At 37.9% G+C, this 24313-nt stretch overlaps 2 protein-coding genes across 2 annotated transcripts in view; both read right to left on the minus strand.

Annotated features, from left to right (window-relative positions):
- LOC150090301 (uncharacterized) overlaps positions 1–1094 on the minus strand; it is a 50953-nt gene extending 49859 nt beyond the window's left edge. Inside the window, exon 1 of the mRNA XM_090369069.1 lies at positions 961–1094. The gene's annotated coding sequence lies outside the window, so the exon portion shown is untranslated. The remainder of the gene's footprint in view (positions 1–960) is intronic.
- A 6998-nt stretch (positions 1095–8092) lies between these two features.
- LOC150090302 (C-type isolectin Sp-CL4-like) lies at positions 8093–19690 on the minus strand. Its single transcript, XM_090369071.1, has 3 exons — positions 19289–19690; positions 18916–18973; positions 8093–8674 (listed from the first exon to the last, which is right to left on the minus strand). Exons 1-3 carry the CDS (start codon positions 19652–19654, stop codon positions 8313–8315), a joined length of 786 nt encoding a protein of 261 aa, XP_090225197.1. The 5' UTR covers positions 19655–19690; the 3' UTR covers positions 8093–8312.
- Positions 19691–24313: the final 4623 nt, after the last annotated feature.

The raw sequence follows: 24313 nt of genomic DNA on the forward strand, positions 1-24313 counted from the left end.
AATTTTAAACTTTAGCAGAATAAACGTTTATAATTATCAATCCATGCAATATTTATTCATGGTAAACGGAATAATTTTAAACAAATTGTTCAGTTAGATTAATAATTACATTAATTAATTAGACTGATTAATAATTACATTAATTAATTAGACTGATTAATAATTACATTAATTAATGATTTATGAAATATTTGCTATTCTGTCTGAGAGATATATTTTAATATACGATATTAATATTTCAAAATGGTGCCGAATACAGTTAGTAATAGAGACTAATATTTAATTAGGTACAACTTTTAGTTTTATAACTTTTACTGTGTGTACAGCTTTTCATAAATCTTGTCTATACCAGTTCATACCAGAAGTTCGAGTTATGAAGAGAGTTCCTGGAAAATTTTCCAGTTGAAATGCGATCGAAATGGAAGGTCATCAAACAGGTGTTCTGTCGTATAATTTCATACCAGTTAGTGAGGAATGCAAAGTGTACAACTAATTCCACGTCAAGTAAGCGAAATATATTGAATGAATACATATACATATTGATTTATTTGGAATAACACGTTTTGTATGATTTCCATATGTTGTTTGTCAGCAATTTTTAATGGAGATGGATTAGAAACTATTCTAATCTTTTGATCTCAGTTGACAGACTTTTTTTAAATATAGGAGGATACGAGAATTGAGAATGCCTTAGAAAAACATGCATGCGGCAAAGTAAAAACTTTAATTTCTAGTTGTGTACTAAGAAATGTAACTATTGAAGCTTCCTGTTAGACACACGCAATATATATACATATATGTATGTAGAGATAGAGAGAGAATTAAACTATTTCAGCTGCAATAGCCACAGTTAAAGGTACTCTTCACTTTCCAAATGGTGCAGCAGGTAGATCATCTGGAAAGGTCAATAAACTTAATATAATTACGAAAGAGAACTTGAGCACAGCAAACACTTCTTACCTGCTTCCAACACGATATCCAAGACAAGAGGAAAAACTATCAAAGACAAGCCCACTGGAAGCTACATGTTCGTAACGAGCACACAAAATTCAACTACACCGTCCTGTTTACACCAGGCCTTCAGCCGGGTCTGCCTCTACTAGAATACTTACTGCCCTCAGGTCCTCGTGAATACAGCTCTGTTCCGGTTGGTGGCCAGGTGCGCCTCTACAGCACGCTCTACGCATGCGTACAACAGGATAGGCTTTCATTTTTTTTCCATCATTCTCTCTATTAGCTTCTTTCACTCCCCCCAGTACTAAATCTTTCCTTAGGCTAACAAGAAACAGGGGGTGGGGAAAGAACTTGCCGGTACAATGACACTAGTGATCGCTGCACGTTCTGCGTGGTCAGCCTTGAGTGCATGCGCTGAAAAGTATGAGGAACGGGCAGAAAACGTGGGACAGAGAGAGAGAGAGAGAGAGAGAGAGAGAGAGAGAGAGAGAGAGAGAGACGTGGATTTTACGGTGAAACTTGTTTCGTCAGTCACCCCCAGCAGATTCGTGTCTTGGCTCTCCGGGAATGTCTTCTTGTAGGTTAGACAGGGATCCATATGTAGGCATGGTCACACTCGAACAACGTATATGGATTTTTTAAATATTATAAAATATTTTATTATTTAAAACCTGGAACTTTTAATTAATTATCAAATTACAATTTTAATATAAAGTAAATTAATTATAATTGCAGTTATTTTTAATTAACATTATTTTCGATAAACAGGAATCTTTCTGACAATACAATAGTCTGCAACTGTTGCTCTACCCCATCTGATTTTTTCTCTAATTACTTGTATACATTGTCAAGTCCATGGCGATTCTGTTTCCATTCCTTAAAAGATGTGGAGTGTGTTCTACGATTAAAAAGAAATCAGATCAGTACTGCTATTGGTACTACCCTTTTTAGCAAACTCAGTACTCAACATCAAAATATTCCCATTTGTATCTGTCTGGGTATAAGCATATCCAGATTATCTTTGACCAAAGTTAACTTTCTTTTAAGAATGTGAAATTATGTTATCCTTAGATTATAAAAGACTAGATTTAGATAGGCAAGTAAGTATTTTTGTTCCAAAATGCTTATCGGATATCAGGTATTAAATAAATAAACGAGTTAGCAGCATCTTCGATACTCCAAGGAACACGTGGAGCTGTCTCATTTATTAAGAAAACTTTTCCCAGAAGTGTAAAAATAAAAGACTTTACATTTTAAACGTGCATGGCCTCAATTTTGTTGATGGAAACTGGTCTTTATATTCTCTGAGCACGCCATCCTGATGTAAATGCGGTCAACTTAATTTCTTCCTCTCGTCACAGAACTGCAAAGCATTTTGATACTTAACAGTTACTAAACACGTTTATTCTTAAATGTCACCGTTGCAATGGCAGGGAAGATTTTTAATGGCTAAAAACTTCCACTCTCTCTACCAATTGAAGATGTATTTGATTGGCTTTAGCGATGATCATTAAAGCAGTGAAGCGGGGAGAGAGGAACAACTTCAAAAGCCGTTAGTTTTTGAGGAAATTACGGGCCAGCGTGTTTGACCTTCTGTGTAGGTAGATGTAGCGATTGTCCGACCTGAAACCAGTTTCGCTGTCAGCTCCTAAGTGGATATTACAACCTTGTCGCTGCACTTCCTCTACAGAATTAGACATACGGGTCTTTGTCATTAGCTTCGTATTCGAGTGCGTTGCTTTTGTGCCGACTTGCAATGTTCTGTTCAGGGATATGCGTGAGTAGTGTTTGGAAACCCTTGGAAACCCACATATCATTCATCAGAAAGAGAAAACACGTAAGGGGATTAAGCCATCGTCAATTCCTCTTTTGTGTTCCATTCTTTTTTTAATCCCCTTGTCCTACAGAAGTTTATTTATTTATACCAGGCATACAAAGGTTGTATAAGTTACTTCAAATGTAATAGTGCAGGATCAACGTGAACCAAAGATTAGAGTGTTAAAGCCGGTTTTGAGGTTTTTCATGCTGGCCACTTTCATCCAAAGCTACCAAAAACAAACGTTGCTGTCCACGATTTTGTATTGTGTTCCTGTCAGGTATTTGCTCAAGGTTGTAATCTACATGACTGTCCTCTTTTCGTTATATTAAAGCTCAAAAAAGTTTAGAAATAGCTGAAAACCTATTTTATAAATTGATGAAACAGACACACACACACACACATGCACGTGTTCAAATGAAAATCTGAGAACTCTTGTGCGTGCATTTTTAAATGTACAGAATCAAGCATGGAAATGTCTAAATTTCCACAAACGGCGTAATTCGGGACGTTGCCCGACTGAATTTCTTCAGAAAGGTGCAACAGCCAACGCTTAAGATTCTGCAACACCCTGAGACCTTTACAACAGACAATAAATGCCAGTTTATTATTTTTTTCCCACGAAATTACCTAGTCCCACAAAGAGGTAAACTTAAAACTGGTTTGAATAAGCAATTATAGAATCTATTGCCGTAATCTTAATCTATTCCCTTGTCATTTTCTTTCAACCTTTACGTTTTACCTCATTCTTGGATATACAGAGTGGAATGTTTCCACTGATTAGGGAATTCACCAAACAGAGGAAATTTTGAGAATCCATGATAAAGTCTGTGAACAGTGGAAATCTCAGGCTGGGACTAAAGGGGCTATATTCTTTCCCCCCCCCCCATGATCAAAATAATATTGATTGTTTTTTATTGCTACATGATGATTAAAGTTGAATGATTTCCCGAAACACGGCTTTGGAGAACAACCCACCACTCACCCGGCCAAACCGAATCAAAAGGCAGGGTTGGTGTGTTGTGGCGTGAAACCTTCAAAAGATTAAAGAAATGATTAAACAAGCCTTTTCCTAAAAACCTGTCACTCCTCCATCTTTAGCATCACTGGTTCCTAAGACTTCCCACTACATCAAGAGTTCACTTATCACTTTGTACTGGAACTTGCTTTGGTGATTGGGTTTTTCATAGTAAATTATTCATCCCGTGTAGTTTTGTACGATTTTCACTAAACTTTTTATTGGACTGTAAATGAGAATTAATTGTTAGGTTTTTCAGATGTCCGACTTCTGACCTTCACAAACTAAGAACCTGAAATATTTGGAACCACGTGGTACGAATTTTTAAAGTTCCCAATAAGTTTCCAAATTCATTCCTTATTTTGAGGGATGAAGACATTGTCCTTTCTCCAGTTTACCTGCCTCTGGTCACATGCAACAATTAGCGTTACAACCAGACTGTTAACATAATCAAACGGACACAAGAATGTCCACCATAATTATTGACATAATGAGATGCGGAAACATTAGCATAATTGGATATAGATAATAACGGCTTGTTATTATTCTTTACGCATGTCATTATCATAATAGGCGTAGATAAAATGGTCAGAGTTAGATGTGATTATTTTCAGTTTAACAATTTGCGCTCTGGTGGTGGAACAAGTCATTAATTTTCACTTTTGGCTCATCACGGTGCCATTCAAGCTGTTGGCGTTTCATTGTCATGCGGATGACCTTCAGAAATGCCCTCCGAGCAAGCTTTTGAAACATCTGCCTTGAATTCGTCGACAGGTGACCTATCTGCCCACGAGACGGCATAATGAGGGAAGATTGTAACACTCGGTGCCAACACATCCCTAAACTCGTGGGTGGTTGAGGGAGGGGCTGATGCGGCTGCTGCCTGGTGATTGCTTCTGTTAAAACAGGAGCAAAGGAAAGGAAATGAAGGTGATTTCTCCTTTCAGTTTAACAGTACGCTTTAAAATGATTGGTTTGGACATTGTCTGGTAATGGGTTTTAGGTGGAAATCCACCTGAATCTCCAAATGGAGTTTATACTAAATTCATCTAAACAGAATGGTTCCATACAGAATAGTCCCCCTTATGGTCTGACAATAATGTAAGTAAGTTAATTACAAATGTTATCAAACAGCAGTATCGCTGTCCTGCCTAAATTGGATATTTGTATTTCTCTAAAGAACACGTATTATGTTTCTTTATCTAGATATCGCATGGTCAGTGGCAGTTTGTAAACATGAATATCCATTGCTCATTATGGGGAAACTAGTTCACATCACACCACGAATGGTTTATGTATGCGAAAGGTGTAGTGGAAGAAATCAGGTCGCTACGGTGTGAACCAATATTAGACAACATAAGTTATCTCCAACTGGTCCCACATAGTTACTGTAACCAACGCGAATAAACATTTTATTAACCTTCTCACTGGGTAAAGTAATGGGTGCTAATCGTTAGGGTGTACGCAAGGAAGTGGTGGGGACTGGGAAGTATACACTTTCGCAAGAACTACTCCAGTTAGATAATTCGATCTTTACGACTTACATGACTCTTTCGAACTCAGAATTATTAGTCTGTTAAGTAAACCAGATACACATCCCTGAAGTCCCTGAAAGATTCTATAGAGATGCCACATTTTTTAATGTACAACTTGTTATAAAAGAGACATCACGCATGCCTTACAATGCGGAATTTTATGCTTGATTAATGTTCATCTACCTTCCCAAAATATTCGCTTTAGGGGATTACCAGAATGACAAATTTATTCTAGTAAATAGCTCCAAGAATATGAATTAGTTGAAGGAATCTAAAACTTCAGTATAATTCCATAAAATTGCACCAAACTTGCAACTTCAAATAACGATAACAGCTATAACCAGTCCAAAAATAATCCTCCCATGACAATAAATCAAGCAAGTTTGGTTTGTATTTTAGGCGCGTTCGATTTTTTATCTGATTTTTATTTATCTTCGATCAATGGAAGTGAAAAATAAATACCTAATTATATTGTTACCAGTTAATTACTAATTAATTAATGATATATAAAACAAGCATCTCAGATCGTAGATGTGGTCAACGTTTTTGTAATGTATTTTACTTATTTATCAACATGATCAAAAGCATTGGAAATGTTAAAAGAGACTGCTTGAATTTCTCTGAACTGAGTTAATCAGTATGAGTTGGAGGTTGAAGAATTGAACTATCAGTATGGAAACAACTGAGATAACAATGATACAATAATTGGAATGGAAGGATTTGCGGATAGAAATAAACTTGCATGCAGAAGGAAGAACATTAGTGGAATAAGAGGATGTAGAAGGTGACACAAAACAAGAGTTAACCGTAGAACACAGCTTATAAGAACAAGAGGAGAAATGCTAACAGAGCTTGAAGATTTCATGTAATGAAGGATTCTTGAAGAATTAATAAAGGATTCTTGGTCAGATCATTGATGAAACAGTTATCAAAATAAATTAAAATGCTAACGACTTTTTATTTTTTAAATGAGGATGCAATTAAACCATTTAAATGTAAATAGAGTTATGGATGGACAAATGTTGCTGCCAATCGTTTTGCAATGAGACCAGAAGGCTCGACTACAGTTTGGACAAGTAATAATGTTCCTGCCCTTAGGATTTTAAGAATCTAGTTTGGATTGATCAATGATAAGTCAATGGCAATATGGCATATTTTTTATTAATATTAGGGCATTTTTTGAAAATAATAGTTTAGATAAAGGAACGCACGTTTAGGATGGAATGAGAAATAAGGGATTTAATAATATGTTCTTCATTCACTTGATATTTTCTCTTAAAAATAAATGCAGTGTACTGTTATTTTTTTTTTATTAGCTTTTCAGTGGTTAACATTGTGGTGCAGATGTTCATAAACTTGAAATTTAGTATATCATTGATGAAACATTCCTGAAGAATTGTTAGCATTGGTCAACTCTGGTCAAATTTGAATTTTACACTCTGTTCTAATACAGCAGTAACTGTGCTATCAATCCCAACCGCTCCATTCAAGAACCAGAAGGGTTTCTTTAAAAATATATATATATATATAAAAAACTAACAAAATCTACTAAACCATTTTTTTTCTATTGAAATTCCAGTTTATCTAAGGCTAAGAATAGCCATTGAACTGAGACTCCAGTTGAGAAGAAACCATCGCCAATTTGTGATAGGTATCTGAGGATCACTAATATTAACCGTCTACTCTGTGCAAAGGTACTTGGGAGCCCGGATGCAAAAGGGATTAAGGGGCCTCCTTTATTTATATTGAGACTTTGATGGTTCGCTCGATTGAGGCTCCCTAGATCGGAAGCCCTTGTGAGGCGCATCCAATACACCCTCATTTGCATGGCCCTCTCTGGTATCCTAGTAGATAAATTAACAAGTTATGTGATATCATTAGTAATGGTAAGAGTATCATCATCCCCTCGTGGGTAGCACAGTTGGGATCCCGTTGGGACCTCAGTTAGAATCCCACCAATGACGCGAGGAATTTTTATGGGCCTTTTTCACAACGTGGCTGAGTTAATCGGTCTCAGGGGACCTGAGCATAGTTTGTACTCCCAGAAACTTGGGTTTTTTCGTCCAGCCAATAGCAAATTGACTACAGAACACATATAATATTAATAAAATAACAACAGTATATTACTAATAATATGTGAAGATGTGGATAAAACGATAGGTGATGGTACTGCCATCTGGTAGTCTAAAATAACATTATTTAAATATTCAAAACAAGTTGGGAGGAGAGCATTCATTTGAATTGATTATATTTATCGCTTTTAGAATAAATTCAATTCACTGGGAACTTTTACTTCAACAGTTGTTCTATACTTGAACAGGAAATTGTAGCAGAGTTTCTCTTTAAAAAGTTAATGAAAAACTTCAATAGAACACTATACTGATATTTTATTTTGTCAACGGTTATTCGTGTTTACAGATCGCGCCATCTAGTGTTCTATACATGAATTTTTCCTGGAATGCTATGCTCAAATGCGATTTATAAAATTAATATAGTCACATAAAATAATTTTATTTCAACTGAAAATCAAATATCACCTATAAACTCAATTATAATAATATTTTAAACCACAAATTATTAGTAAAATGTATTTAATTTGTTTAAAATTTATGGACATATATTTCAAAGCTTCGAGTTTATTAGAATAAACTCGCTCTGCAAAAATATTACAATTTTATATTAGAAATATTAGAATTTTTGTGATAAATTTCAAAAATGTGCGATTATGGTGTAGATTATAAGAATTTTCGAGAATAAACTAAGGTAGGTAGATGGTAGAGGAGGCTAAAAGTCATAAAAGAGTAAAGAAAAGTCAGCTCCCATGGGCCGGTCCTAAAATTCAAGGGTCCAGAGTGAAAGAATTAATTGGTTGGCTTCCCGGGTCTGAGGTCCTCCCATTGTTTGGATAAGGAGTCCTTTTCAAACTGAGGCCCGATTAGTTGCTCCTACTGCAAACATCTCCAAAAGGACCGACCCTGACAGCTGTGATTCAGACTACAATAAACTGGCAGAGAAAGGGGACAGCTTTGTGACACTCGAAATCATTCCATAAATATCCCAAATCTGCACTCATTACCACACACTCTTGAGTTCCTCCACTGTCATTTGGTTGATCTTTTCCCCACAGTGAGAAATCTTCAGAAAGTAGACTTCCGTCAGTATATCGAAATGCATCCGAGCCATTTTTCTGGAGGCCAATCCAAGCATGAGGGGCGGTTGCATATTTTAAGAGACTCTCAAGTTCCTTGTGAGCTTCCATGGTTTTCGGAGTGGCTAAGATGGCACCTTCCATCTCGCAAGCTGCTTTGGCCTCCGAGAAGTTTTTGTTAGGAGGAATAAACTTGTATTTTGCTGTAAAAGAGAAGAAAAATGTTAAATATTATCTTGATCTTTATCCCTTTTGGATAAGGTTAGAGGATTTTGGAGTAATATAGAACTAATAATTGGAATTTAGACTAGAGATTAATTTTAAGAATATATTCAAATAAAGGTTGATCCTTGAATTCATTCAAACTGTCAGCCTCAACCCGCGAGGGCAACTTGTTAAAAACCTCAGTCAGGTCCCCCTAAAGTGTTTGGTGGCCAAGCTCTGTAGCCCATATGATCGAAGTCTTTTCCTCGTAAGGTCGATTCCACCTTTGCCGATCCCACCATGCGAGTTGTTCTTCTTTGGAGCCTTTTAAGAAGGTCAATGTCTTTTTTCAAATGAGGCCTCGATACTTAGATACAGTATTCGAAATGCAGTCTTACAACTGCGTCTTATAAAGTGGATATTGTTCAATAAATCGTCGATAGGACACCATGAGCTTTCCTGGCCGCCGGATTACACTTCATATCTGCTCATATTGTAACTTCTAGATCCCTTTCTTCCTCTACTGTTTTTAATTCATCTCCACCAAGTGCATTCCCCAGGTGTAGGACTTTGCATTTTGCTGCATTAAAATCTTCCACTTTACTGACCAATCTTGAAGCACGTTCAAGTCATCCTGAAAGAGTGCTGCTTGGCACTGTGCATTAACTACTCTCCCAATCTTTACATTATCTGCAAATTTTGGCATCACGTTATTTATCCCTTCATCAATGTTGTTTATAAAAACCAGAAACAACTGTGGTCCAAGAACCAATCCTTGGGAGACCCCACTTCTGACGTTACACCAATCTGAAGAATATACATTAATTATGATGGTTATGTATCATATTATATAGAGGTCTTTCTAAAACATTAGTTCCAGGAAATATGACCAAGGCATCAATAGTATACCAATACGCTGGGTAGTTACCTAATAGCAATTATGTTCTTCCCACCCCCAATTCCTTCAGTCCTCAGAAAAGCGCATGGATTCATCGTGGAATGGCCTGCAGAAGGTGTGGAAATCATGCCACATGAATGCTGGTCCCTGGTGATTCAATCGTACAAGACACAGGTACGTCTACTGACACAAGATACTGGTGCGTCTGGCGCAGACTACCAAGCTAGATTTAAATTATTATTATTTTTTTTTTTCTTAGACCTTTGCAACGAGTTGCCTCTGTATGGTACTCTTAACTGTAGATGCTGTGGCCTAGACTCCAGCGACTGAAGCTTAATTTTAGATTCTTACCTGCCTTTGGACTCCCTGGAATCCTGGAATCCTTCCAGGATTCCAAGTTGTAAGGATTCTTGAAATACGTGTAAAGTTATTTAATAGCAGGACTACAATCAATTCTACAATTGATTTCAATATTGAAATTATGACATCTGAACATCCAGTCGTTAAAACCAGCATTTCATTCTGCCTCTTACATCAACACGTTCTCAAAAAACAGACCGCCGAAGCGGTCTGTTTTTTTGAGAACGTGTTGATGTAAGAGACCTGCCCTTACAGTTTAAATGTGTTTCAAGAAAAAGACTGAACCACATGACAGCGTCTCATGCGTGTGAACGCGTGTTTGGGCATGATACCGATTTAAGCTCAGCAAGACAGCTGTGTGAATAATTGGAAAGACGTATAAAGATTTGTCCACGAAGACCAACATCACTTTTTACATTAATTAAAACTGATGGAAGAATTGAGAAATAAAAGTATTTCCATCGAAACACATTATAAATTTCTCGAACCGGTTTCACAGACTACCTACAGATGAAAAGAAGCCGAACGTCGCGACATCTGTCCCAATATTTTGGTAACATATTGTATATACACTCAGTGATCACTGAATTATGACAGTCCCATTCCTAATGGCCTAGGTCGCATAGCTCGCAGTATAAAAAACTGAACAGCTTCGTACACTAGGGGAGTGGTAATTTGCATCTGGTCCTGCAAGATAAAGTAGCAATTGTGGGACAGTAAAAGATATCAGGAAATTTTAAAAGGGCATGATTGTACGATTGGCTTCCATATTGGAAACGGCTCGGTTGCTCACTGCTCACTATGGTTATGGTGTACAAAGAATGGTACCGAACGGGTCTAATCAGCTCCCACCAACAAAACTGTAAGGGATTGAGCAAGATGGATGTTCGTGGTGAGCGAAGGGTGCAGCGCGTTGTATCGGCTCGACGGCAGGCCATTGTGCGATAGTTGGCATCGCGATATAATATGGGCAATACAAAAATGATATCCCAAATAACGATGCACCACGCACTTAGACGTATGATGGTTCCATAGCAGATGACCAAGAGACGCCTTCTCTTCACTGATGATCATTATCGACGGCAAATGCTCTGTTGGAAACAACACGCTATTTAGATACTGAAGGACTGGGAACAAGAGTGCTGGTATGTGTTGCGCAAGCAACACGAGTCCCTGGACCTATCATGCATGGTGCCCACTACCACGGCAGGTGGCGGTGATTGCTTAACATGGGGCATGTTTTGCTGGCAAGAACTAGGACCCTTCGTGTGTATTGACCAACGTTTTGCTGGTGAGATTTGTCATTGTCATTTGGTGTCTGCACAAGTAACACAGTGGTATCGTCACCTTCACCCCCACACCGGGTGGAAAAGGCCCGGGTTCGAATCCCGTCGATGACGCGAGGAACTTTAATGGGCTTTTTGCATTCGTTGGCTGAGTTAGTCGGTCTCAGGTGTAGACAGCAAGGTTTTTCTCCCAGAAACTGGGGTTTTTCGTCCAGCAAAACAGACAAATCGACCAGAGAACACACGCAATTAACAGACATAAGATGCACAGCACAGAGATGAATTTAATTATTAGGGTGGCCTAAGAATAATAGTTTGGCTTTGTCCTAATTACCCAGCTGGCAGTTCCGCCCATATGCCGCTAGTTCTCAGCTTCAGTTGTATTTTAACCTTTGATGGTTAATATATAATAACTGAGAGCAAAGTGGAGGAGAAATTGTTGAAGTTAAACATAAGAAAAGCACCTGGGGTGGATGGGATCTATCCAGTTATATTAAAGGAGGCGGCAAAGCAACTAAGCAAACCCTTAGCCTTAATTATGAGAGCATCCTTGGACTCAGGGGAGGTTTCCACGGACTGAAGATGTGCAAATGTATCCCCAATTCACAAAGGGCTATCGAAGGGTGACACAAGTAATTACAGACCATTTAGGTTAACTTCTGTTCCGGGTAAAATAATGGAGTCGCTGGTTAAGGATGCATTGCAGGATCATCTAGACAAGACTGCAGCAATAATTCAGACACACCATGGGTTTGTTAAGGGAAAGTCTTGTCTGACAAATTTGATAGGATATTATGATGTGGTTACAAAGGAACTGGATGCGAAAAATAATTTTGATATCATATATTTGGATTTCAGGAAAGCTTTTGACACTGTTGCGCATGGAAGACTATTGTACAAATTGGAGCAGAATGGCATTAAGGGTAAGTTGCTACAATGGTTAAAAGGATGGTTAAGTGGGAGAAGACAGAGGGTGGTAATCAATGGGTGCTGCTCTTCTTGGACTAATGTTATAAGTGGAGTCCCACAGGGTTCGGTGTTAGGTCCACTGTTGTTTTGTATATTTATCAATGATATTGATGAAGGTATATCAGGCTTAATGTCGAAGTTTGCAGATGATACAAAGGTTGGCAGGGTTGTTAATGACAGCAATGGCAGTGTGCTACTGCAACAGGATCTAGATAATTTGGGCAGATGGACTAAGAAGTGGTAACTGAAATTTAACCTTGACAAATGCAAAGTACTGCATATGGGTAGAAGTAACCCCAGAGAAACGTACCAACTGTGTGGTACTACACTTAAGGTGGTAGAAAATGAAAAAGACCTGGGAGAAATTGTGCAGTCAGATATGACGTTTTCTGAGCAATGCAGACAGGCTGCCAGGGCAGGTCATGGGGTTTTGTCAATGATATATAGGAATTTTGCTAGCAGGGAAAAGGAGGTGATTATCCCTCTGTATAAGGCAATGGTCAGGCCACGCCTTGAGTACTGCATACAGGTCTGGAGGTCTCATTTTACGAAGGATGTAGATTTACCTGAGCGTGTACAGAGAAGGGCAACAAGATTAGTGAGGGGAATGAAGGGATCCTCTTACCAAGAGAGGCTTAAGTTCTGCAAATTGCAGTGACTGGAGACTAGGCACCTGCGCGGTGATCTGATTGAGGTCTATAAGGCCTTGAATGGGTTGAGCACGCTGAATTCTGATGGGATCCTTCCACTTGTTCAGATTACGAACCTAAGGGGGCATAAATTCAAATTAAGAAAAGACAGAGGTAGAATAGATGTGCGGACATTTGCCTTTAGCCGGCGGGTGGTTAATTGCTGGAACAAACTTCCATCTGTCGTTGTGGACGTTGAGAGTTTGAATAAATTTAAGTAGGAACTGGACAGGCATTTGGAGGGAATGGTGTGATTTTTTTTTTTTTTTTTTTTTGGCTGATGCTGCATAAGCTCATACACTTGCTTTCTTGCATCACATGCCACTACTGCTGCTACTACTACTACTATATCAAAGTTCAACAACATAACTTAATAAGAAGGACGCAACGACCTTTTGCCTTGCGGCGGGGATGGTGTCTGCGCTCCCACCACCAGGAGGTAGGTCGCCCCATCCAGGAAACCTCTTCCTAATCGATCAACAACTCGTTGATCAACTAAAAATTAACACTGTAATCCACCATTTCTGAACTGCTGGAGCGAGTATCCCTTACCCCAACCCCACTCCAGAGTCCAACTCAAGCTAGGTGGGAGAAGAGAGACTCGCTCTCTTCGGCATAAAACTTGGCAACTGCTATCTGCAATCACAGCATAATAACAGACTTGTTAACAATTCCTTTAATTTATAGGACATTTATAACTACGAACTATCTCGAGTTCATAGTACAATATTCGACAATTCCCATCATGGAAAGCCATCACCCGTTGTTCACATCAAAGTCCCACACTAGGCAAGGAACACCTCCGACACACAACCTAGCATTCAAAACTTAACAGCAGTCTAGGCTACCAGCAGGGGCAGCCACCCTTCAAATCATGCATGATATTAACACCTTTAGCCTTACCCTCCAGCACCAATCAAAGGTGGAGGTACTTCCGAGTAACAACCGCAGCTTCCATGTCTAATCATCATAATCAGTTCGTCTCTTTATGATGTCAATTGCCCTAAGATAATCAGGACATTTTTTATCCACTGCTGTGTGCTCTGAAGGACATTTTTTCCTCTAACAGTTGGCGTACTTTGGTGGCTCATCTCTCTTGCTGTATTCTTTGAATGCGTGGCCACGCCCCGCACAATGGCTACAAAACATGTCTGCCGTGCGTGCCTGGCCACATGGCCGAATGTCATACATCTATAACACTGCGTCGGCATCAGGAGATCCCTCACCCGATGCCATGGCCAGTCTATAAATCGATGCCATGACCCGATGCCATGACCAGTCCATGATTCTGCGAAACCCCGCATTCCACCAAATTTCTCTCAAAAAGCTCTTCAAGAAAATGTTCTTTAGTCACACTTTTCTCGATTTCAAACACTACAAGTTTCGGGCGTCTCCTGAGAGACGCCCGAAACTTGTAGTGTTTGAAATCGAGAAATCGAGAGGCCTCTCCACCTTCAGGCCTAGTTCCCTTACTTCTGGACATTCTGTTATCTGTGCCACATCGTGGTCCGACGCTGCTTCAGTAGCAACGCCTCGGTCTCTAATCGGTATACAGAGATTAGTTTTGTCTTTGGAAGAACAGGTCAAATACTCTCCAAAATCCATGCTTGATCTGATCACTGAAAGTACATCGTACAGATTTCGACTTCACTATGATTGTAGTAGTAGTAATAATTGAACCCATGTGATAGAAGGAAGCAAGCATATTAGCATAGCAGCATCAGTCAAAAAAAAAAAAAAAACAATTTCACACATCCACTTCCCTAAAAAAGTTTATCCAGTTCCTCGTTGACTTTATTCAACCTATCAACTTCCACAACGACAGATGGAAGTTTGTTCCAGCAATTAACCACCCGCTGGCTAAAGGCAAATTTCCGCACATCTATTCTACAACTGTCTTTCCTCAAATTGAATTTATGCCCCCTCAGGTTCGTAATCTGGGAAGAATCCTATCAGAATTCAGCTTGCTCAATCCATTCAAGGCCTTATACACCTCAAACGGATCACCTCGCAAGTGCCTAGTCTCCAGTCGCTGCAATTTTCCGAACTTAAGCCTTTCTTGGTAAGACCACCCTTTTTTCTTCTCACAAATCTTGTTGCCCTTCTCTATACTCGCACAGGCAACTAAACATCCTTCCTAAAATGAGGCCTCCAGATCTGTACGCAATACTGAAGGCGTGGCCTGAGGTGTTATCCCTTATACAAAGGGATAACACCCCTTTTGGTGTTATCCCTAATAACAAAGGGATAACACCCCTACTAGCAAACCTCCTGTATATCATTGACAAAACCCCATGACTTCATATCTGACTACACAATTACTCCCGGGTCTTTTTCATTTTCTACCACCTTAAGTGTAGCACAACACAATTAGTACGCTCCTCTGGGGTTACTTCTACCCATATGAAGTACTTTGCATTTATCAATGTTAAGTTTCAGTTGCCACTTCTCAGCCCATCTGTCCAACTTTTCCAGATCCTGTTGCAGCAGATACTGTCATTAACAACCCTGACAACCTTTGTATCATCTGCAAACTTTGACATTAAGCTTGTTATATCCCTCATCAATATCATTGATAAATATACAATACAGCAGTGGACCCAACACCGAAACCTGAGGGACTCCACTAATAACCTTAGTCCACGGAGAGCAGCGTCCATTGATTACCACTCTCTGTCTTCTCCCATTCAACCATCCCTTTATCCATTATCGCAACTTACCCTTAATACCACACTGCTCCAATTTATACAGCAGTCTTCCATGCGCAACAGCTTCAAAAGCTTTCCTGAAATCCAAATGTATGATATCAAAATTATGTTTTGGATCCAGTTCTTTTGTAACCACATCATAGTATCCAATTAGATTTGTCAGATAAGGCTTTCCCTTAAGGCGCCTCCGTGCAGGAGCAGCAGTGCGTAGCACACGCTCCTTGATTAAACCGGGGTTCGAGCCCGTGACCACCAAATTCGGAGGATGCGGAAAGGTCAGTGAATGACCACGGCATATCCTCGGAGCAATATGGCCTTAGTTGCTAATGATCCTAAAAACCAAATAACAAACAAACAACTTTCCCTTAACAAACCCATGCCGTGTCTGAATTATTGCTGCAGTCTTGTCTAGATGATCCTGCAATGCATCTTTAACCAGTGACTCCATTATTTTACCCGGAACAGAAGTTAAACTAACTGGTCTGCGATTACTCGTGTCACCCTTCGATCCCCCCTTTGTGAATTTGGGATACATTTGCACATCTTCAGTCCGTTGGTAATTCCCCTAAGTCCAAGGATGCTCTCATAAGTATGGCTAAGGGTTTGCTTAGTTGCTTTGCTGCCTTCTTTAATATAACTGGATAGATCCGATCAGCCTTTCTTCTGAGGAGCCTTTCTTATGTTTAACTTCAACAATTTCCCTTCCACTTTGCTCTCAGTTATTACAAAATCATTAAGCACCCTGTTAGAGTTTTATAAATTGCTTGCATTTTCCTCTCTTAACAACTCCTGATGTGTGAAAGTAGATGCAAAATACTCATTCAGATTATCAGCTATCTGAGCAGGATCAGCAACAGTCGATCAATCGATATTAATTGGACCAATCTGATTGAACCTCTTCCTTCTAGAGTTAAAGAAGTCCTTGCTGTTTTACTTAGCATGCTTTGCCAAAGAATTCTAGTCTTCGGCTTGTAAGATGTAGATCTTACAAATTAAAATAGAAATATTCATTTTGCTAAAATAAATCCAGGAAGGGCGATGGAAAGTGAGAATTAGTATTAATGTCCGAGTATTAATTTAAATATAGTAAATATTAAGTTTGAATATTTAGGTTGAATGTCATAAAAGTTAAAGTTGGAAAAACACTGGATTTAGGAATGGACAGTTTTAGATGTGTGAATTAAAATAGTGGCAAGGTAAACAAGTAATTTAAATAATAGAAGAGAACAAACAGAGAGAGCGCAATGACGATAGGCAGTGAAGGCGGTGGTTAAGTTTAAGGTTAATGCAAACATGCAAGAAAGAAAGCCTGGTCCAGCATCGGAAGGCAATGATATGGCCAGTTGTGCAGATATGTGAGCCCAAGAAAAGAAAGAAAGTCCGTCTGCCACTAAGGAAAGCAGAGTGCCCAAGAAATGGTAGAAAGCCTCTCTGCCAGGAAGGAAGCCTGAACGCAAGGAAATTGGTAGGCTGTTGCTGTTTTTTTTTCATGAATCCTGAACTCAAGGACTCATAACCTAGCTCTGTAAGGAACTGAGTGATAGTCCCTTTAAAAAAGGAACATTCCTGTTGTATTAGGCAAGTTAGTTACTAAGGTTGAGGCAATTTGTTATGAATGTTAATGATAATGAAATAACGAAGGTGTGGCAGAGGGGTAAATAAAGGAAAAGTAATAGTATAAAGGAATTAGTACAGAAATTATATTTATGGAGGTAGTATTGTAAGGATATGTTAATCTATATCATTAGTTTAGGCCAGGTGGCAACACAAGATGACATACCAGATGAGGTGTAAAGAGAAAGAAATTTTATTAATAGAGAAACCTCACGAGTAAAGAGGGATGGCTAAGATGGTAACTAGAGAGTAACGAAGGTAGAATGAGTGATTTATAGTGAACATTATTGAGGTAAGAGGATGCCAGTTGTAAAACACTTCATGTGTTAAAGGCTAGAAACAAATATACAAAAAGAGTAATAAGAGTTGAAATGAGTTTACTAATGTAAGAAAATGATTGAGTAATCATCGAGGATTCATATTAAGTAAAATACAGCTGATACAAACTGATGTTACTAATTCGTAAATTGAGAATAGTTGATGAGAGAGAGGTAGTGGATTGTACTGTAGTATGGTTCAAACATACAGAAATTGTTATGCATATATGTAATTATTTGTTTTTTTATGTAAATGCTGTATATAATACTCATTAAAGGTTTGTAAATTTATTGAGAAAATATGTGTCTTTAATGCTCTTCTAGAATCTAGAATTTTCTGTGAATTTCAGTCAGATTTGCGTAGTGTGGGGTGGGCTTGTGACTTCAGTAGGGTTCAAATACAAATTAAATCAAACAAAAAGAACCCCCACCGGCTTCTCCTCCGTCTGAAGTGTGGCCATTTCAGCATACATCTTGACTAGAGGTATTCCACATTCAGGTACTTCTACTCTAACTTCTAAGTCCTTGTTCTCTCCATGGACTTCCATTACTGCTTCCTCCATAATGTCCCAGAGAACCAGAACTAATCGGATCACCTTTTTTTTGGAAGGGCATATTCTTCATCTGTCAGGAGCTCTCTGAGCTTCCTTCTTATTTCTTTATTTATTCCAAGACCAATAAAGCCTTTCCTGATTCATTTGTCTGCGAAGCTTCCTCCACAAACATGGGCTTGTTCCTCTTCGGGTGCACAGCTCCAGCACAGGCTAGCAGTTCACCAGGAGCTTCCGCCGCCTTACCCTGAAACCTTAGCAAAGGCCAAAGTCGAGTAGCCCTCCTGGTCTGCTCATGCGAGCTAGACCTGGTGGCTCTACTCGAGGTCTCAGAATTCACCCGCATTCCTCGCATATCCTTCACTACCACTAGAGGAATATCCTTTTTCTGTTGAAGGCCTTCTTCGAAGCCTTCTGTTTGTATCTCTGACACTTCAGCCGAAGAATCGGAGGTCTTTCTCTCCTCCTTCTAGTCATAACACTATCTTAAATTAGTATAACTATTCTCTACTACTAAACTATTATTACTAACACAGAAAAAGTGATACAAAGGCTCAGACAAAATTAGCGCAAACCTAAAGAAATTTTGAGAACGAAAATAAACCAAAATTATCTCACTCTGCCGGCTGGGGATTCACCCCAGATGCCAGGCCCATGGTCTGGGCCTGCCATCTGGGCATAAATTACATTTTATTTTATTAATAAGATAGTTCAATTTAAAAAGAATAATATTAAAAGATCAAATATAATTATATCCTTCTCCACAGTGTTTCCATAAATGAGTTTATGAATGAGCCCATATGCAACAAAAGTTAAACTGAGGAATGGAGTTTGTAAGTTAAACTTACGACAGCTAGCAGAGCACATTCCTTTCTCTTGACACTGCTTTGACCTTCGGTAAGAATTCTGAAAATAAATAAATAATAATAATTATTAATTAATTATTTAATTATTATTTTCTCTTTGTAGTATGTTAGAATTGTTTTTATATGGAATTCTAAAATGATATTTAAGGAGTATTAGTGTAAAATTGCAACAGAATTTTAATAAAACTTTAAAATAACGTTTTAAAGTTTTATAAAATTCATGTAAAATTTTAAACAAAATTTTACATGAATTCCAAAGAGCGCTAAACATCCCGAAATAAAGTTGCTCTTTGTACTGGATATTTTCTTAAATATACAAATCATGGCATTATTTAATGACTTATATAAATCTTACCTCATCTCTTGGCGTGTCCAGTAAATCAAAATATTTAAATCCCACTTTATCTACCAGCTTATAATCCATCTCGGGTTCGCATAGAATTGTATTCAGCAAAAAGCAGCTGTTGTTTCCATAATTAAATGATCGGCAACGCATCTCTGTCATTCTCAGCTGAACACACCTAATTAGACAGTCTTTTATAGAAGCTTTTGGGACCGTTAAGATTGGAGTAACGTCCAACATCTTATTGGTGCGATAGACAGAAGATGCGTATTTCGAAATATTGGTGTGACTGAATCCATAACAACCTGAAGGAAGAATAAAACAGACTGTTATAAGCAAAATAATCGCGGCTATTCCTCTTTCATTTGACTTATTCATGACTGAAAGTATTTCGAAATATCTAGTAAAAGAAATGCACTCTCCTTCTTCCAAGAGTGGTTTCTCTTCTGTGGTAATTACGAGTTGAACATTAATGGTACGTAGTTGTTATTCACAATGCGCATGCGCCATGGATTTGCTGGGTGTTGAAGCAAAGAAGAGCTGGGGAACTGTCAAATAAATATTTGATGATTACGTTTCGAATAAATTGCAAATAATTAGAATTGAAAGTAATAAGAGAGATTATATGAACGAATTGAAGTTGAAAAAATATGTTATAGTGTAATAAGCGCGTAAATGAATTGAATGTATTTAAGAAAGAGTTTTTAAAGTATTTAGAGTAAGAACTTACCAAAGAAAAGAAGAAACTTAGATTAAAATTTGCATATAGACAAATATCTTTGCATTTAATATGTTTTGTTTTGCATTGCGTTTTTAAGCTTTCCTAAAACTGAGTATAGCTTTAACCACGTCTTTCTTTCAATGTATCGATAAAATATCTATATTATTACGATATATCGCAATAAAATTAAATTAATAATAACAAATATTAAATTAAAAAAATATATTTAATCTTAACTCCAAATAGTTCAAAATGTTATCATTAGCATTAGCATTTTTAGAAGCATATGATGCAAAAAAGCAAGCATATATAGAAACAACCAAAAAAAAAAACCTTGCTATTTCACCCATCCATTCGCTCCAAAAGTTTGTCCAGTGACTTCTACAATCACAGATGGAAGTTTGTTCCAGCAATCAACCACCATCTGGCTAAAGGCAAAGGCGATGAAACGGGACAAAATTTGGTATGGTGATGTACCATAGAATAACGATGAAGTGAGGAGACAGCGAGACATTTCGGAAAGGTATTAGGAACATTTATAGGGATTGTATAAGAATTACCAAAAAGGTCACATTACAGAAGTCGATACAAAGTACTCGAAAATGTCACATGATATCAGTACAGTCTATTGTCCCCCTTTAACGGCTAAATAGGTCTGACAGCGGTGAATACAAGAGTGTCTGTAAGATTCTGTGGCAACAAATCTCATTCTTCCACCAGCTCAGACCTCAGCTCACCGCATATGTGAAACCCACTTGGTCCCCACATATGTTTGATCGAATTTAAGTCACGGCATGTCCACGGCCACGGCCATGATGGCCACGGCAGTCGTTGGATATCTTCAGTTCCAAGATATTCATTCCTCCATCACTTGTTTCTATGTGCAGCTGCGTTATCGGGCATTAAAAGAAAATCTGGGCGAACTGTACCCCTAAAAAGTCGCGCATGGGGTTCGAGCGCAGTTATGGCACCCCTTAAAAACATGAAGAGGGGTGCGGCCATTGATCATTATTCCGCCCTACTTGAGAACGCTTCTTCCACCGTGTGTTACACTTTCTCTGATGTTGGAGGGATGGTACTGCATTCCTTTTTATCTCTAGATGAAATAACGTTTAGAATCTGTTTGTAGGCTAAAACGGGATTCTTGACACTGTTCACAATAAAATATTCATGAAAAACATTTTGTTCTCTTAATTTTGTCGAGCAGTGTACTTGCCCATTAAAGTAGGTATGGTACTTAACTATTTTGAAACAACGCTTCCTATTTCAACAGGAAAAATATTATTTAAGGTACTATCAGGGGTTCACATCTGATGAGTATGCGCTTGGCAAACCCAGGGTCTTGAGCTGGATATCATCATTCTTTTCTTTCTTGGTGATTCCATGATTCCTTTCTACTTCTGACACTCTCTCTCTCTCTGGGTAAAAAGGGAATTGGAAGCATAAACAGAAAGTCGGGCCACAGGTACCGGTAAAATAAATAAAAACAAATTTCGTCCCCTCTCTAAAACTTTAATCACCACCAGGTTACTACATGAAGTTTTCTATCTGTTTATTCAAAAGGTTTCAAAAGAAAATGGACAATTTGAAGATTATAGATGCAAAGTCCAGTAATTAAAGAAATGTTGCTTTTTAATTTTTATATAAAAATATAATAGTTTAAATATGTTCATTGAATAAAAGAAAAATAGAGAAAAAAAAACGAAGATGCTTTACAACATTTTAGTAACAGTAAATAGCGTGAATATAATAATTTTATTAAAGGAATATCTTTAATTATTCCTTTAAATTAAATTCTTAAAATTTAAAATCTTGTATTTATTATTTAAATAATTTAAGTAATTTAAGACAATGAAAAATTCAAGATTCAGCTCAAAAACTTCACTTCTACAACAGTATTCCAATGCCGATAGACAAAAAGGCTTTAAAACATTTTATCCATTGCCAAAGAGAAATAATTAAATAAAAATAAATAAATTAAAAATAATCTAAAAAATGGATAATATTTTTTAAAAAATTATTTTTAAATTTATTAAATAAATAAAAAAAATATCAGACACCATCTTACAAATAAAATCATTAAAGTACAAATTGCTGCTTTGCGCTTATAATAAGATTTTGCAAACATCTTTCGGAAATCTGGCAAAGATAACGAGCATTCTAAAGTCTTAGTTTCCAGCACTGTATATACACTAAGTGACCAATTTATTAGTTACACCTTCCTTTTTTATGAAATGTAGTGCTATTATATACTGATCATGTTCGAAGGGAACTTTATCCAGGAAGTTTTTGAATGAGCGCGTTAAGCTCAATATCAAATATTCAGTGTAATTCTTAACGACGTTTGTGGTTGAATAATCATGTAAAACTAATTGCTGCTTCCATAATGAAATTCTCAGTTTGTAGACACCCCTGGTTCGTGTTGCTACGCAACTGCGAATAGTCAACAAATGAAGGGAGGTTTGAATTTTATTATTAATTCGCTTCACAGTGGGTGAGCATTAGTTATGGATAAGAGGATGATCGTTTCGCCACAAGAAATGAATATTTAACTGTTGCTGTATATCGTGTGAGATTTTTCAATTCCAGCTGAGACTTGAATCAAAGTGCACCCACCATATATAGTTATGGAAATTTTTTTTTTCTTTTTTGGAGGTCATCGTAATTAAAAGTGCCAGTTAAAATCATTCTCTGTAATAGCAAAGACGCAGAGTTGCTGGAACTATAGTAAATTACGTTTAAAAGATATATCGAATGTGTTAGAACAGAAAGAAGAGGAAAAAATAAACAGAAATTAAAATTAAATCATACTAAAAAAAGTCATATTATTTTTAAGCCACCCGAATAATTAAATTCATCTGCTGTGCTATGTCTGCTAATTGCATGTGTTCTATGGTCGATTTGTCTGTTTTGCTGGACGAAAAACCCCACTTTCTGGAGGGAAAACCTTGCTATATACGCCTGAGACCGACTAATTCAGCCACGGAGTGAAAAAAAAGCCCACTAGTTCCTTGCGTCATCGACGGGATTCGAACCCGGGCCTTTTCCACCCGGTGTGGGGAAGATGGTGACGATACCACTGTGCTACCCACTCAGAACGCAATGTACTTGCCGTGGTACCTAGAAACAGCCAGTTCGAGTCCCGTCGATGACGTGACGAATTTTTATGGGGCTTTCTCACAGCGTGGCTGAGTTAGTCGGTCTCAGGCGAGGTAGCACGGTTTTTCCTCCCAGAAATTCAGGTTTTTCATCCAGCAAACAGAAAATCGACCACAGAACACGCGCAATTTACAGACCGTATACACCGAGCAATATGGCCTTAGTCACTGATGTTCCTAAAACCTTACAACAACAACAGCAGGGGCAAGAATCCATTAAATAGGCTGTAGAGTCCTAAGTCTTTGTGGATTGCCTTTCTTTAGAAAATTCTTGATTAATAATGGGCTTGAATTGGCAATTAGTATTATTATTAAGTATTAAAATGCTTAAATGTTGCAAGGAAGCAGACATTGTCAACGTCTATTTAAAAATTGGCAAAAAATCTCTTTTGAGATTCCTGTTGTCAAAAGGTGATCAACGAATTCCGTTTTGAACTTTACCAAACTCTTCGCCTCGATTGCAGCGGCAGGCAGTTCATTTAATTTATTCCAGACAGTTCGTTCTGGGCGATCTACATTACTCTGCCCGAAAGCAAACTTTATAAGATCCAGCCTTCTCTTACTCCTCTTATTCATTTTACTGATTTCCCTTATAAACCTATATCAGGTCACTCCAAAAATGTCTTTTTTGTCCTATACCACTTAAAATTCCATATCTTGAACTCCTGGATTGCTGTTTCTTGGGTGCAAACCTCACATTTATAAGCATTAACTTCAGTTCTCATTTGTGCAACCGATCTAAGTCATTTTGAAGCAGAATGACTCGGTTCTGCTCATTAACAACCTTTCCAACCTTTACACCAACTGAAAACTTCGACAACTTCCCCTGTACTCCTCCATCAAGATTATTAGGGAAGATGAAAAAGAAGTGGCCCCATCACTGATCCTTGAGGGACTCCACTTGCTACGCTGGAACATCCTGAGGAATGTACATTTATGAATTATCTAGAGCCAAACTTTAAGCCAGCCCCTGATTCTACGAGGGATGAAGTTATTCCAATTTTTCCAGTTTGTGTAAAATCCTTTCATGGGAAACTTTCCTTTCACAGAAAAGCTTTTCATCAAAAGCTTTATTGGAGTCAAAGTTTTTCTCGAATCTAACTGTTTTATGACTTCGTTATAATAATTAACTATATTGATCCTAATTAACTATATTAA

This window comes from Mastigoproctus giganteus, chromosome 2, assembly GCF_048544385.1.
Source record: "Mastigoproctus giganteus isolate SK-2022 chromosome 2, ASM4854438v1, whole genome shotgun sequence".
Classification (NCBI taxonomy): Eukaryota; Metazoa; Arthropoda; class Arachnida; order Uropygi; family Thelyphonidae; genus Mastigoproctus; species Mastigoproctus giganteus.

Excerpts from the sequence above, each read along its gene's own strand:
- LOC150090302 (XM_090369071.1), bottom strand. The coding sequence starts at position 19,654 with ATGAATAAGTCAAATGAAAGAGGAATAGCCGCGATTATTTTGCTTATA. Across the intron at positions 18,974-19,288 it reads TGGACACGCCAAGAGATGAG|AATTCTTACCGAAGGTCAAA; the intron begins GTAAGATTTATA and ends ATTTATTTTCAG. Across the intron at positions 8,675-18,915 it reads AATGTGCTCTGCTAGCTGTC|CAAAATACAAGTTTATTCCT; the intron begins GTAAGTTTAACT and ends TCTCTTTTACAG.